Raw genomic sequence first — 15,686 nt, forward strand, 5'->3', positions numbered from 1 at the left:
TTCAATGCTGCCATTCATCCCCTGCCCTCCATCCTTCCAGTGCCACCTTGAAGGATGCAAAACACACAGCCAAAACATTTCATCTCGCATGTTGTCCCGGGGTGAATGTTGTCCGTGGATGATGAATCTATAGTTTTGTCCCCGTAAACACAAGCTAATTAAAGAGTTAAGGCAAAAAAATACTGAGATGCAAAGGTACCCATGTTTTAAAGATGCTCCTACCCTGACAAAGTCATGTCACTGCTCAAAAAAAAAGGAGTTCTGACCTGACAGCCCTTTCCTGGAGGACACAGGGGCTGCAAAGCCAGGTCACATGCATCCCACTCCACCAGAGAATCCGGCATCAAACAGCAAGGGACCAAATCTGTTCAATGGTTGTGTAAAGATTTTGGCTCTGATGCTGAGCAAGCACTAAAGCTGGTTTCAGTTCTACCCAGCTGGAAACATCTTGGTCAAACCCCAGGTTATTTTTGCATCTGCACATCAGTTCTGCCTCGTTAGAGACTCCATGCTGTCTTTGGCCAAGTGGTCAACCCCAGGGAAAAGCAAGCCAAGAGGGGAACAGGACACAACTTTGCAGGCTGAGCATGAAATGACAAAGCCAGGTTTATTCAGACACAAATAGCCTGCTTCAAAGCATTTTCCAGCCCTCATGAAACTGATATGAGCATCATATCCATCTACATTCCAGGATTGTTAGACCTCTTCTGACTTCAGGCCAGCACGGATGCATTCTGCCTGCCATTATTTGTCAAATACCAAATTCCAACTCCTTTATGAAACCAGGGGGGAAGGAAGCATGGCTGGTTGAACTCTTTGTCCTTCTCCCCCCCACATACACACTTTCACATCATGAGAACAGAGCAAGAAACCCACAAAAAATGCACATTTCCAAAGCCAGAGGCTACATCCCAGTTCTGGCAACCCAGTGGTCTTACCACAAAGCTCAGCACAGCCTGGATCCCCTTTGACTTCTTAACAATACATTCACAGTGGTGGCAGGGTGGGGAAGAAGAGCTTCAAAAGGGAGGAGCAGCAAGGAACAAGTTATTTTGAATCCAGAAGCCAACCACTGCAACATGAACACTCCCCATCCAAGTTTTACTGCTCCTCCCGGGAAGAGCTTTGAAGCGTGGCAATGGAAAATGAGGAGAGAGCCAAGAGCACCCAGCATGTTGGTTGGGGACAGTTCTGCAAGCACTAAAATGTCTAAGATATCAGTAAAGGCTGGACTTGGTGAGATGAAAAAGGGAAAGTAGAGAACACAGGGCCCTCGGTGGCCTCATGCCATCCGTACATTCTCCTGCCTGCAGCTTCCAGGGAGGCTGATGGAGCCATTGGGATGCAGGCAGCTTGCTCAGCCTCACACATGGCGTGTTTTGGACCTCAGTGTGATGCAGAGCGGTGTTAGCACATAAAGCTGGAATTTACTCACTTCATCCAGCTTTGGATGTGGAAAGAGAAATCAGTGTGTTCCAAGTCTCCCCTGTCTAGCCAGTGTCAGCAAGGGAGCGTTGGAAAAACCTTTTCCTTCTAAGGCTGTTAAATCACAAGGCAGCCACGTGGAGAGGACACACTCTCACACCACATGGAGCAGCTGCTGGGCAGCTTTTGCAGCCATTTTGCACCTTTTCTGCCCATTGCACAACCAGGACCTCGCTGCCAAAAATTATAACACTGCAAGCTATTCCTCCCCTGCCCTGGATGACTGCCAGCCAGTGACCTTGAAAAGATGTTCCTGGGACAGGCTGTGGCCATGAATCACAGGACAAGTGTGGCTGGGGAGGCAGCAGCTGATTTGCAGGGTGGCACTGGGATCCAGCAGCCAAGCACTGCTTGGAGGGGCAGGAAGAGAGAGGACTAGATCAGGAGGTGCAGGGGAAGCAGCTGGTGGGAAGCTCACATGGCATGTGTGCTTTGGCCCCAGCCCCCCATGCCTGCACATACTAAACATCAATTACATGGAAATTAAAAGAGGAAAAAAATAAACACTTTGAAAAGACAAGAGATGAAAACATCCACACTGTGTTTTTTGAAGAGCGGGATGAACCCACCCTGAAGAAATGTAAATGTAGCAGGAATCAAGAGACTCCCGGGATTACTCATTATCGGAGACGAGACTCTACATCTTTCTGTTTTGCAGCAATTAACTGTTAACTGGGAAAAAAATTGAATAGATCAACACTTTTCTATTATTAGTTTTAAATAATGACTCAGAAGCAGGCACTTCCTTTTTCCCCAAGCTATGAGGAACAAAGCACCAAGACCCTGACGACAGCTTCAGGCTCATTTAAACTGCAAATATCTCTGCACAAATTACAGGAGAGTGGTGTGAGTACAAGGAGAAACAAATCCTTTGTTTTGAGTCTAACTACCAGCAATTACCTCTCATTTATAGGTTAAAAAGCTTGATACAGCACATTTATTAGAAAGAGCATGGAGTGCCTAGATGTACTTGTGCAGAAACCGGGGGAGCAAGGGGAGAGAGAGGAAAAATCACGGCTGCTGATGGCCTTGGACAGAAACTGAGTAAAAGGCCAATACAAAGAAGTCTCCCCAAAATACAGAGCTGTCTCCCAAGGCCTGACCTGGACCTTAATCACTGATACCATCCACAGTCCAGGGAAATAATTAAGCATTTCAGCTCTGAAAGAGTTGCCTGCCTAATCTGCTAAGCAAACAGTTTTTGCAGAGCAATTCAGAGAGAGAAAGAGAAGCAGATTCAGCTGATGAGACACAAAAAGTCTCTAAAGGCATTAATTTCCTTTGGGAAGCAGCCCACATGCTCCCAGCACAGTGGGAACCATCACTCCTGCAGCAGGTCCCAGCAAGGCAGATGATCAGATCTGCATCAGCCATTTGGAGTAAGCAGAAAGGCAGCAGATGAGGATGTGGTGTCACGAGCAGTAGCTGGAATGCTGAAAACAGAGAAACTTTGAGTTGACCTTGACATCTGCTTATTGAAAGAAACCTTTTGGATCTTTTTCTCTCAGGGATAAGAATCTGCATCCCTGCCACATTACCTTAAAGCGTGCACAGGGATGATGAGAGCACAGCACATCTCAAGGGACCTGCATTGCATGCAGCAGTGACCAGGTCATGGAGCAGCACACCACCAGGGCCTGGCCAGCTCACCCATCCAGGAGCACTCTGCCCATCCTGGCTGGCCACAACCCCTAAGAACATCACCACCCTGCTGGAATGGGACAACTCATGGGAATGCTCCACACAAGCAAGCTGTAGGGGCAGAACCTCAGCTTCGTGGACAGCAGAGTCCCACAGTACTTTGCCAAAGGTCAGGCAGTGCAGAGGTGCTGTGCTGGCCACCTGCATGCCCCAAAACACCCCACAGGACTTGCTGTCACTGCTCCCAATGCCATTTCCTTCCTGTGACCCTGGTGAGCAGTGTGTCACCAGAGTCCTTCCAGGGGTTCTTTCAGGCCTGTTTGGCAGAGTCAGGCACTGACCCATCCCACTGCCTCAAGCCCATCTTGAAGTGACCACCAGCAGATCTGGCACAATCAACATCCCAGCCCCAGAGAGATCCAAATGCTCTGCAAACCCTGGACCTCTGAAACAGCAGCCCTGAGACAACACACAGAGGCAGATACATAATTTCCTGGGATTTTCTTTTACTTTTTTTTTATTCCTTCCCTTCCTTTGCCATGACACACGCTTTGTTTTAAATATCTTAAATATATTAATTTTTAAAAAGTATTAATAAAAAGCTACTGAAGGACATGATTGGCAGAGTGACCAAGGGCAGCAACCCATTGCAAAGTATGGGGACATTTTAAAAAAACAGAAAACAAATGATAACCCAAAAAAAAGGCATTTTTTGCATATGCACAGCTGGCTGTAATACCCTGGCCTCTGGCATTATTGTAAAAATGGAAGGGGAAGCAGTAGAAAAAATATATTCCATTGTACCAACTTGCATTGGGAAGGGAGTTAAGAGCAAAAATGAGGAGGATTTAAACATTTTTGGTATTTCAGATGTTCCCTCCCACACCCACTGCCCAACCACTTTCAGTCTTTAAGCAAGTTTTCTGGCTTGGGGTAGCCAAAGAGTACAAAATCTGCTTCATAAAGCTTGTAGAGCTGCTGCCTCCAAGCCAGTGGGATTTTGGCAAACCAGTTATCTTCCCAGCTGCTGGCAGTCCTGTTCCGGTAGCTGGGTGGGAAGCGAAGCAGCCTGTCCACTTTGAGGAGCTGCAGTAAATAAGCAGCATCCTCATCCAGCGTCTCCAGCTTCCCGATGAAATCATAGTCTATCTGGCACGGGTGGCACAGACGGTAAACCTGCCTCCAGTGCTCATTGAAGGGGGCCATCTTCTCTGTCCTGGGATCCAGTAAGTACTGGATGAAGTCAGAAAAGGAGACTTTGAGGCCTGCCCCGAAGGCCTCGCTAACGGAGGTGGGAAGGTTGGTGTGGTTGGAGTAGAGCTTTAGCATGGGGATGGCGAAACGCCGGTAGAAGTCCTCGTTCTCCAGCTCGAATTTGCTGCGAAAAGCAGAGATGAGGCGCACAAAGGGGTCTCGTACAAAGAGGAACTTGGTGTATTTCTTCAGCTTGATCTTCATCAGGTGCCGGGAGAACTTCCCGTAGCGGCGCCAGAATTTGTTGAACGTCAGGTGGGTGCTGGTGTTGTGGACGTGCTCCCGGGGGATATCCAGAGGGTTCCGGTAGGGGACCCCCTGGTCCAGCAGGCTCTCACTCAGCACGATCATCACACGTTTCCAGTTGGTGCAGGCCACCTTGGGCACGTAGCAGTAGATGACGCCGTGGCGGTCATCCACAATCAGGTGGTTGAGCTCGTAGTTTGGAATGTCGTCGAAGGAGCGCTCCTTGGTGGGGAAGGTGAAGCTGGAATTGGCACAAAACTCCCGCAATGTTCTCTGCCTCTCTACCTGCAGCTTCTCTTGGTCCAAGCTGTTCCTGTCCTTGTGTGTAGACCAGTCATAGCCCCGCACGTTCTCCTCCAAGTTACTCACCACAGGCTTGTTGGAGCCCTGGACGAGGAGCTGCTGCTCTGTCTTTCGGGGGATAGAGCTGTTCTGTTTCAGGCTCGAGCTCAGCAGCTTTACCAAAAATTCATCTACATCTGGCAAGGCTTCCCAGTCCTCACCTGCTGCGATGGCTCCTGGGGAGCGGGGTCTGGAGAAGGATGTGTGCAGGTAGAAGTGAGCTGTGCCCACGTTGTCCCAGTACACAATAATCAGGAGGATCATGAAGATGGAGACCAGCACCACAGACAGACGGAGGAGCCGCGCTTTGGTCATCCTGACACTACTGGGGTAGCTGGCTTTCACCTGGACTCACCTCTGGCTTGCAGAGTGAGGCTTGGGATCCAGCATGGTGCTGCAGAGCAGGAGCCTGGAAAGGTATGAGGAAAGAAAAGTTAATCCTTCAGAAATCCTTCTGGTTTGGAGAGAATGACCTGGCACAGTCAGAACTTCTTGTGGGCCTGACCATCCCCATTTCCACATGGGGAGAGCTGTGAGAGTCAGAGGTGTCCATAGGGACTCTGTGGAAAAGAGCTGGCTGGCCAAAAGCAGACATAATGTGTTGCAACTTTATCAGTTTCATAGGAGTCATGGCTTTTTATCAATATCAAGTTTCTGGAATTAAATTATTTCAAGAGAAGTTCTGTTTAAAATTTTTAAAATTAGTAAAATATAATGGTTTCAAGCCTAGAGCTTACAGAGGCAAGTTTGAGAGTATTAAAATATACAACCATTCACAGAAAGTATACAGAGCCAATTACCTTTCAGACCTCCTTGATTTTTACACTATCTAATACATAAGAAGAAAAAAGCCTCAGTCCATGATTTCAGCTTTTGGTATCACATTGTGGTCTCATCTCTGCATGAAGGTGCTCTGTGCTGAAAACAAATTCCTTATTTGAGTTATGAAAACAGGGCTGAAGGTGCCACTGCCTCAGTGGCTAAAGCAAGTCCCTGCTGAGAGAACATCACTGACCTGGACACACCATCTTATCTACTCTGTGTGAAGGCACCCAGTAGATGTTATCTCCATGACCTCTCTTGGTAGCTATTTCATTTTGCCAGGAACAAAGATTACACAAACAGTTCTCCTACAATCCCCCACCAAGGGATACAGTCCTGATAAGAGCCACGCATCAATAAAAATCTAAAGGAGAGATTACCTTTAACTGAATGATTTTGGAGATTAAGGATGCTCTGGTAAATCTGTGTTCGTGCCCAGACACTGTTGAGTCAGGACCTCTTTTCCTGCTTTAATGTAATTTATGTTTCTATCACACTCAACACTAACAGCTCTTGATCACCAAAGACAGGCGAGAAATCACTGCTGAAGAGTGATTTTTGCTCCAACCAGCCCCATCTTTTCACTGCTGTCTGCTTTCCATAAAGAGACAGCTCAGATCATCTGTTCTGAGGGGTGCAGCAGGTTTGAGTTTTTTGCTCCAACCAGCCCCATCTTTTCACTGCTGTCTGCTTTCCATGACTCCCAGCCCCTTTCTCCCCACAAGATCCTCAAGGAACACCCATCTCCACACCCTGCTGCATGTTTTGTGGTCCAAGGCTCTGTGCAGACCAGCCTCGAGCTCTCCCCACACCAGCAAGGAGCCAGTGCCTAAAGCCAGGGAAGAACAACACAGCAAAGTGACCAGCTACAAATAGTTACTGCAATGTTCTCCACCCCTCCAAGCACAGCCCAGGCTCTGGTTATAAACACAGAGCAGCACCTACAGATAAAAAACAAGAGCTGTCCCTTCCACAGACATCCTAAATCTTTCCAATGACTTCAGCACAATCCCTGCAAACACCAGCTTTGAAAACAAAGCCACTTCAGGGCAAGCTGCCCTGAAATGTTCTGTTAAAATGAAGGCTGGGTGTCTCTTCTTCCTAAAACACAGAGGTTGCTCCCCAGCCAATTCACACCACCCTTAAACAGCATCAACCCCACCCTACACAGAGATGCAGAAGAACTCAAGTCCAGATATGCAAAAGTGCTGAGCTCTGTAATTCCCAGGGAAAAGGTGCTCAGTACCTCTGAAGTTCACTGCAGCCTTGCAGTGAATGACTTGGTAAAAAGTCCCCTGCGTGGTTGTGCTTTTGTCTCAAGGGTCATGAGTTTTAACAACCCAAGTCCAGGTTTCAAATATTAGACAAGAATTTAGTAATAAAGAGGAACAATACCAGATACTGTTACATGTCAAAGTATTAGGTCAGCTTGTCCCAAGACACAAAGCATATCTGAAGGCACAGGACTGCTCCACCCTGGTGTATTTATTTACAATTTGGAAGGAGGGACAGACAGTAATTCAGTAGAATTGTAGCCTAACACAGGCTTTTCACTGCAACACCAAAAAGTGCCCTCTCCTGAAGCTGGGTTCTTATTCTGCCTGCGAAGGGGAGCTGGAGGAACTGCAGACGTAACGTTTTACACTCTGCAGAGCAAGAAGCAGGTATTACTCAGCAGTAATTCTCCTTGTTTAGCTAGTCAAGATTGAGGATGGAGCAGATCTGAAAAGAAACACCCAGAGAGATCAGCAGAGAGCTAAAGAAGGGGCAAATTACATATGTGCGTCAGCACTTCAGACCAAGCATCTGAGTCCAGCAGCAGAAGATAATGGAGGGACACTGCCAAGCCTCCTGCTTGGCACACTCCTGGGTTTGAGTTTTGCCCAAGTCTGTTCTTGCTTTTGATCCCATTTAGCTGCTCAGGGCAGGGACTGCTTCCTATTCTGGATGAATAGGGTGCCCACTGCGCACAGAACCCCAGCACGCTGCGCTTCCAGCGCTGCTTGAGACCTCTGGGCTGGCTGGAATGCAGCAAGCCTGGAAAGCTGCACGGAGCATCCTTTCCTGCTGTCCCCATAGCCAGCAGCTCCCACAGCCCTGGGCAGCACTGCAGCCTCCCAGCATTCCTGCAAAGCAGTCCCAGCCGGGCATGGACACATCCCCCTGCTGGCAGCAGCGACAGGGGCAGACTGGACACTGTGTGTGGCACTCACATTCCTGGGGCAAATGGAAAGAGAGATCTTCACCAAAGCCACCCCACAATGCAGCTTTACCAAGTGCACCCCAAGGGCTCCAGCCTGCTTTCCAGGACACGGCACGCAGGCCTGCCAGAGAGTTTGGCTTTTCCAAGACACACACACAGCAGCGAGCAGCACAGAATCAGAAAGACTCCACTTCTATTAACTCTACCAGTGCCAGAGAGGAACCCTGGAAAAGAGCAGTAAGACAGCTTAATTCTCCCTCAGAGGGAAAACGCTGCAGAAAACAAGAGTTGCTCTATTGATTATGACCTATCCCCTTCCTGAGCACTTCATAAAGGACGCCAGACTGAAAGCACAAATTAGAGCTCTCTGTGCACATTAGAGGGAACGTGCCTCTGTCCTCCCCTTGCCAGAATCAAAAGGAAAAGCTTCCAGAAAGTGCCAAGAATTTACATTCAAGTTCAACCCAAAGTCACCAGCCAACAGGAACGTACCAGGATCCAAACAAAGCCGCCTCTGTGACACGGTGCTGGCAAACTGGAAAATGGACCAAGTGCTATAATCATCCTACAGAGTCCTCTGAGCAACCATCCCGTGACCATCTCCAACCTGAACCTAGCCTGGGTGTGAACCAAGAGCTTTTCTCCCCATGCCAGGCCCGAGAAAGACACTGCAGTGTGAGGTCACTCGTGCCATGACAGGTCAAACCCCTGCTGTGTCAAACAACCACCTCCCAAACTCATTGAATATCAGAAAGGGGGATGTCCCCAGCACTCTTATTGCAAAAGCCATTGCAGATGCAACTCCTCAGGGGTTTGGAAACTTTATTTCCACTTCACAGCCTGACTGTAACTGTTTATTCTCAGGACAGATAAGAGCTTAAGTAATTTGTGTCTCTTTATTCCTTTCCTCTTGGCTTTATGCAACAACTACATTCTCTTCCAGCCTCTCTGCAAAAGTAACTCCAGCTCATTTACAGGAGCAGTAAGGCCCACAGAAAATAAAGCAGCTTACAGAAAGGCACATGCCAGACACAGGGGACAATAAACCCTATGAACAGCAGTGGTTTTGAAAGAAATGTGCCTTCAAAGGCTTGGGTGCAGATCCCCTCTCTTCTTGCTTTGGATTTCCCTAGCACTAGGAACCAACTCAACTCCTCCAGTGCCCACTTGATCTAACATGAGAAGATACAGGATATCAGGCAGCTTGCTTGGATTTTGCCTGCTTAGGAAGACAGAAAGAAGTGGAGTAAGAGCTTTTAAAAACACATAAAACCCCCACCAAATTCAAACGGATACTTTCCCTTGGGGCACTTCTCCAGGGATCACTGGACCCATGCAGCCTTCTATACTTACATATCATGGTACACACCAGTTATGCTTAGGGAATCACCAACCTCTAGAAAAGTGGAACCTAATTTAATTTCCTAAAGGTGCAGGAGAATGAGCTCCCACCAGAAAAAGCAGACTGTACCAATAAAAAAATTTCATGCACTTGGTTATCACTCAACACATTGTATCTACCCAGCCTCCCAAAAGTCTACCACCCTTTAGAGAGCAAGGAAGTTTTAACCCATCAAATGACACCAATACTTACATTAGTATAAATGTACACCATAAGCAAAAAACGGAGCTGCTTTGCATGTTGCACCACAACTTAGCTCATACATGTTAGAGACCAGCAGAAGGACATCCTAATCTACATTCTGCCAGCACCTTGCCCGCCGCTGCTGCCACAAAGCCTGGTTTGTACAGGCTTGGCAGCACTTGTCACCTCTTTTTTTAATATCCATACTTAGAAGTTGTCACAATTTCCTAAATTTCAGGAGGAAACTCCCAAAACGCAGGACATACTGTTCACCCATTACTTTTACCACAAACTTCCAGCACACGCACCATCCCCGGCTTCACAATGGCAGGAAGGACCTCAGGCAGCCCCGCTGCTGCAGCCCGGGCCAACAACACCGGGGGACATTTGTTGTGTGTCACCCCTGAGAGCCGCGCTGGCTGTAGTCACCTCACAAACACCTGGTTCCGGCAGTTTTCAGCCTGAGCTCTGCAGGGAAGTTCAGGCTGGAAGAAGAGCGCTTTGGGATCCCCGCGGAGCAGCGCTGGAAGCCGGGCTGTGCCGTCGGGAGGCGGCTGCATCCCGGCATCGCTCCCGCAGCCGCTCATCCCCCGCCCGGCAGGGGCTGCAGAGCACCCGGCAGGGCTGCACCAGCCTCAGGCCCAGCACCGGGGCTGGAGGCACTCACAGAATCATTAAGGTTGGAAAACACCTCTAGGATTGAGTCCCACGATCAACCTAACGCTGTCACACCGTGACCCCAAGTGTGACCATCTACATCTACCTCCAGGGACGGTGACACCACCACCTCTCCGGGCAGCTCGTTCCCTGGGGCAGCTTGAGGCCGTTCTCTCTTCTGTTTTTTGCTACTTGGGAGAAAAGACCGACACCCACCTGTCTGACACCTCCTCCCAGGTGGCTGTACAGAGCGATGTGGTCCCCCCGCTCCTCCTTTAACCCAGCTAAACCCCCCAGCTCCCTGGGGAGCGTCCAGCCGGGAAGGTGCCGCGTGTGTGGAGAAGGAGAGCTGCCCCGCAGAGCCCCCGCAGCCCCGCGTCCCGCCGGAGCCGAGCCCTACCTGGCACCGGGGAGAGCGGAGGGACAGGCAGGGACACGCCGCGCTCATAACCGGGAGCTGGTCCGGCCCCAGGGCGGCACCGCCTCAGCGAGCCCCGCCCGGCCCCTCGGACAACCCCCGAGCCCTGCCCGGCCCCGCGCTCACCTCCCGCCCGGACACCGCAGCCTTCGCCTTCTTCCCCTTCTCCTTCCCTCCTCCTCCTCCTCCCGCCGCGCTCCCGGCGCCGCCTCTCGCGAGACGCCGCGCGCGGGGGTCCCCGCGGGGCCGCGCAGGCGCCGCTCCGCCCGCCAGGGGCGGCCCCGGCCGCGCGCCCGCCCTCGCCTGAGGGAGCGCAGGGGTGGCGGCTGAGGGGCGGCTGCTGCGGGCGGTGCGGAGCGCTCACACCCTCCCGGCGTGAGGAGAAACGGCCATAAACTAAAACACAAGATTCACCTCAACGTGTGGAAGAACTGCCTGCCATGGAGGGAGGCAGAGCGCTGGAATAGGGTGGCCAGGGAGGGTTCGGGTCTCCCTCTCTGGAGATACCCCATATCCATCTCGGCGGGTTCCTGTGTCACCTGCTTTAGGTGACTCCTCCGTGGCAAGGAGTTTTTCAGAGGTCCCTCCCAACCTTGAAAATTCTGTGATCTTGTAAAAATTTAACGTAAAGCTCACTTTTAAATAAATTGCAAGTTACCACACTGTAACGCTGTGTGGGTATTTAATGTCCCTGAAGCTCGGGTGGCCAGCAGTCATAAGGAGCAAAGTCTAAATAGCTGGACACAGTAAGGCTAGAAAATGCTGCTGAAAAATCCCAGCACAGTTTAAGCTCCTTTTGCTTCTCTAGTTGTTTGTGATTGGTAAGAATTGAATAAAAAAAAAACCCATTAGCCCAGCACTGAAAAGTTCCCCTTTGCACAAGACGTGGACTGCAGCCTCACATCCAGCAAAAATCAAACATACAAGTGATAAATTTTAGATCCCACCTCCAAGATTTCGAGCCCCATCTTTTACATAAATTAACAGACTTAAAATGTAGATTTTTCATACAGGGAAGTTTGCACATCACATAGCTCTGTACTCTTCACAACAGTCATGGAAAATTATCAAACTCTTTGTCACACAAACTTTCCCTTTGGAGATGCAGCCTCAGAGTGACGCACTTGGCTCAATTCAGCTCACTTGAAATGGCACCAAACACTGCAACTTTTTCATGGTGATTCAGCCCAAAGGTATTTAGAGATGTATATGCTTGGAAAGCTTCGTTTTCCCTTATTTCTGGTGCTGCACTGTTTGCATGTCATGTGAGGTCTTGCAAATCAATTGTGGCTCAGGACTTGCTGGCACAGGTTTATCTCACACAAACTCTGTGCTTATTTTATCTTTATTTTTATCTCTTTTATTTCTTCGTTTATCTCAAAGAGTCAGCTCTGGGGACAAGTGTTCGTGGCCTTCCACTTCCCTGTCACAGTTTTTCCTGCTGCTTTCTGTTTCACAAGGAAAATTGGCTGCTTGTTATACCCGCTCACACCCTTGCATTGATTGCATCCCCACTTCAGGGGCTTAAGGCATTTGTAAAGACAAGTAATTAAGCTTCCTCATCCCTGGAGTGAATTATTCCTCATCTTCCCAACAGCAAAGCAAGAGGCATAGAGAAATAGGAGTGTGTACAGTGTCACCCAGTGAGAAACAGCACACAGGAGAATTCTTTGCAAGTGTTGCAGCTGTAAAATAGATTCTTCATCCATTTGAAAAAAATGCCCAAACCTACCTGAGACTGTCACCTTAGAGGAGGGAAGCCACTTCTGCGTGGGACAAGGAGTCATTATTCCATGCAATTATCAGAACCATTTTATTTGCAGCATATTTTAAAAGCTCCTTAATGGAGAAGGCTGCCAGCTGGAGACATTTGTTCCAAAAAGGAAAACACATTTCCTCAGTTTACATCCAGGCTAGGAATTCTTATCAGGGTCCTCACCTATCACCACTGCTGCCTCTCTGTCTGCAGTCAGATCTGAAATGCTCTGTAGATACAGAAGAGAGCTTAGAGCAATCCCTGGCTGCTCTCACAGCCAAACATCTACTCACCCAAACAGCATTCCAGACATGCAGTACACCTCCCAGCTTCACAGCAACACACGGGGAAAGAACAGGCAAGCGATTTCTCAGGCATTTACATTTGGTTTTAACAGTCAGGGAGCCTTTTGGATGCATGGGTGGCATCCATCCCGCTCTGGGAAAAAAAGGTGGCTTGGGCTCCATGCTGACATCTTCTGGGAGGTGGACACTGCTAGGAAAAGGAGATTTTTCTCTCCTCTTGGACTCTGTTAACACCCTACTTGTTTTAGACTGAAGCTAACAGCTAGTGCACACAGGACAGAGCCAAGACTTGAAGTAGGGATATAGATCAGGAAATCTACAGTGTATAACCTTCCTCTCCTCCCTGCTCATCTTCCCTCTGCTCTTCAGCAGCATGACACAGAAGCTTAAATACATTTTAAGGCACTTTTGAATCTGCTTCCTCAACTTCCAGAAATCTTGAAATTGCAATCCTTTGGGGCCAAAGAGAGTCCTGTTCATGGCTGACTTCTATTCAGTCCTGGGCTGGCTCCCCAGACAGCGACTGCCTGTGGCTTTTGCCGACTGCTGGCACCATCTGCAGGCCCTGCAAGAGAGGGAAGAGGAAGAACTCAGTCAAATTTCCCACACCTTGATTTGATCTCTTTGCCAGTCAAAATGGGGAAGAGACAGATTGCTACAGGCTGTGGAGGGATGAGTTTGGCAAAAGCCAAGGATCTGCACAACGCTGCCTCAGGAAGATCCCAAGGTGACACCTTCAGTGGAAGCAGTATGTTGGCATGTGGCTAACTCAGATAAAATTCTGTGCTTCACATATGGATTAGACTGGGATAGATATGGATTATGAACACCTCTGAAAATGTATTTTCTCTTTCTAAGAGGTTCTTTTTCGCTAAAGGGAGATGGAGTGTAACTCCTTCTGGAACATTGCCCGTGTCATCTGTTGCAAAGAAAAAAGGCTTAAAACTTGGCTATAAAACCTCTACCCATGTGACTGCTTTCACAACTGGACCATTTGTGTTGCATTTGCAGCTCTTTTAGTTCAGATTGCACCAGAGCAAGTGCTGAAGAGTGCCACAGCTCTTTCTGTGCCAGCCAATCTGATATTTCATGCACTCACTTGTTTCTGTAGATCCTGTCCTTTGATGTGACCAGCATTGCTGTGCTGGGTGGTGCTTGCAGGAGCGTTGCCTTTTGGCAGTACCTTGAGAGGAGTCCCCTCTGTTGGAAGCAGGGAGAGCTTTGTTATAAACAGTGGAAACACAGCACAGATTAAAAGTATTTTGCAATGTATGAATTGCTAATATCTAGCCAAAATAAATTAGAGCATTGTAAATCAAAAGTTAAAAATTTTTTAGTAAAAAAAAAACTAAGAAAAACTTATGAGGATCACAAAACACCCCTTGCCAGAACTGTAGGATTCTGGCAACATTTCAATAGGATTGGGGTGTCCAGTTCCCCATAACTACTCCTGGTATTGTGAGCCTGCACAAAGCAAAACAACTGAAGCTGGCAGATGGTCAGTGCAGCCCATCACTGGTGTCCTTGCTGAGGCATAGCTTGGATATGAAACAAAGGCTAAACTGAGACCAACAACTTGCTGCACATGAACCCAACAGAACATTAATGCTTCCCCATAGGTTACAGAGGTATAGCTGAGGCAGTTGTCTGCAAAGGATGTGCTTTCTTACCCATCAAAAGCTACTTAGACCATATAAAAAATATTATCATCTTAGTGATAGTTCTGATGATTAGCATTTACCCTGACTTATTTCTCACATGCCAATCCATCTTCTCCAGCAGAGCTGATGCAGGATGTCCCCACCTATCAGATACGATGTCAGGCACAGAGAAATCTCTTTGGTCCCTACCTGAATGGTGGCTGAAAGAGCCCTGGCCTTGGTGGCAATGGATCTGCTGCTTGCAGCTTTGGATGGATGGAAGAGGCTGGCTTGGTGCCGGTGGCTCTCACAGACTTCCTCTGTACTGGGGCTTGAGGGAGTCCCGGGCTTATCTTTCAAGATCTGAAAAACATCAAGATGAGTTAAACCCAGCGGTGTTGTCTCTGATCTCTGACTGTTGTCCACGTTGCACCAAAAATATTCCCTGCCTTCCCACCTGACTGGCTCAGCTTGCTCTTTAGGCAGGAGGTCAGGGGCATTGTAGAAGAAGAAACTTATTTCCTCATGCAGTTTGTACTACATGTCTCTTATTCTATTTAAAAACCACCTGCTTCCCAGGATCTGTGCCTTCTGCTCAGCTCATCCCTTTTAGAAAAAAACCTCTAAGATAAGTTTGTGTTCCTACCCTGTGAAAGTTTGGTTCTTTTGTTGTTTGGCAATTTCCTCCAAGGTCTCTGGACTCAGTAGAACAGCAGCTAAGTCTACAGGAGGCTTTTTCCCATGGAAAACCTCACATACACTAGGTTTAGCTGCTCTGCATGTTCTGCCATCACAAGAGCAGGATGCTTTCCACAACAAATGTGCCTTGAATTCAGTTCCTGTTATACTGACCTGCTGAACTGAGCTTTCTGGCAAACCGGAGAAAGTTGGGCAGAGATGGGTATCCAGAGACCACACTTCCTACAGAGTGTCATTTTAGATGATCTGTAACTGCCACTGTGAACAGAATATGCCAAGATGTTAACAGATGAAAGCACAGACCCCTTATCAACGGGCAGAGATGGAACATGTCTAGCTGAGAGCTGTCAAGCTGTGGGGAAAGCAAGAAAGCTGGTAAACATGGTGATAAAGAACACAGCAAGGAATACCTCAAATTCATTTTTGTCCCCTGATCCCTCACTATCTTGGCTACTTTATTTGGTTTTAAAGCCTGGCAACAGAAGAAAATTGAAACATGTACTGTAGCTCTCTCTGCAGAGAAGGCTTCTGCTAAAATAGAGCTGCTTTGCAAGAGCAATATACCAGGAAACCTTTTTAAGGGATTTCAGTTCTAGGGGTCCTTCCAGTTTGGTATCTCCCAGCTTTGTGGAC

The 15,686-nt window shown here is 48.4% G+C and overlaps 1 protein-coding gene across 4 annotated transcripts; it reads right to left on the reverse strand.

Annotated features, from left to right (window-relative positions):
* Positions 1–3,491: 3,491 nt before the first annotated feature.
* CHST12 (carbohydrate sulfotransferase 12) lies at positions 3,492–10,892 on the reverse strand. 4 transcript variants are annotated; one of them, XM_041462730.1, is made up of 2 exons: positions 10,636–10,772; positions 3,492–5,377 (listed from the first exon to the last, which is right to left on the reverse strand). In XM_041462730.1, exon 2 carries the CDS (start codon positions 5,281–5,283, stop codon positions 4,030–4,032), a length of 1,254 nt encoding a protein of 417 aa, XP_041318664.1. In that variant the 5' UTR covers positions 5,284–5,377; positions 10,636–10,772; the 3' UTR covers positions 3,492–4,029. The 4 variants fall into 4 exon arrangements, with proteins under 4 accessions (XP_041318664.1, XP_041318663.1, XP_041318665.1 ...); XM_041462729.1 differs by lacking the exon at positions 10,636–10,772 and adding an exon at positions 10,452–10,628; XM_041462731.1 differs by lacking the exon at positions 10,636–10,772 and adding an exon at positions 9,588–9,687.
* Positions 10,893–15,686: the final 4,794 nt, after the last annotated feature.

The sequence above is a fragment of the Pyrgilauda ruficollis genome, unplaced genomic scaffold (genome assembly GCF_017590135.1).
Source record: "Pyrgilauda ruficollis isolate IOZ18807 unplaced genomic scaffold, ASM1759013v1 scaffold16, whole genome shotgun sequence".
In the NCBI taxonomy this organism is placed as follows: Eukaryota; Metazoa; Chordata; class Aves; order Passeriformes; family Passeridae; genus Pyrgilauda; species Pyrgilauda ruficollis.

Excerpts from the sequence above, each read along its gene's own strand:
- CHST12 (XM_041462730.1), bottom strand. The coding sequence starts at position 5,283 with ATGACCAAAGCGCGGCTCCTCCGTCTGTCTGTGGTGCTGGTCTCCATC.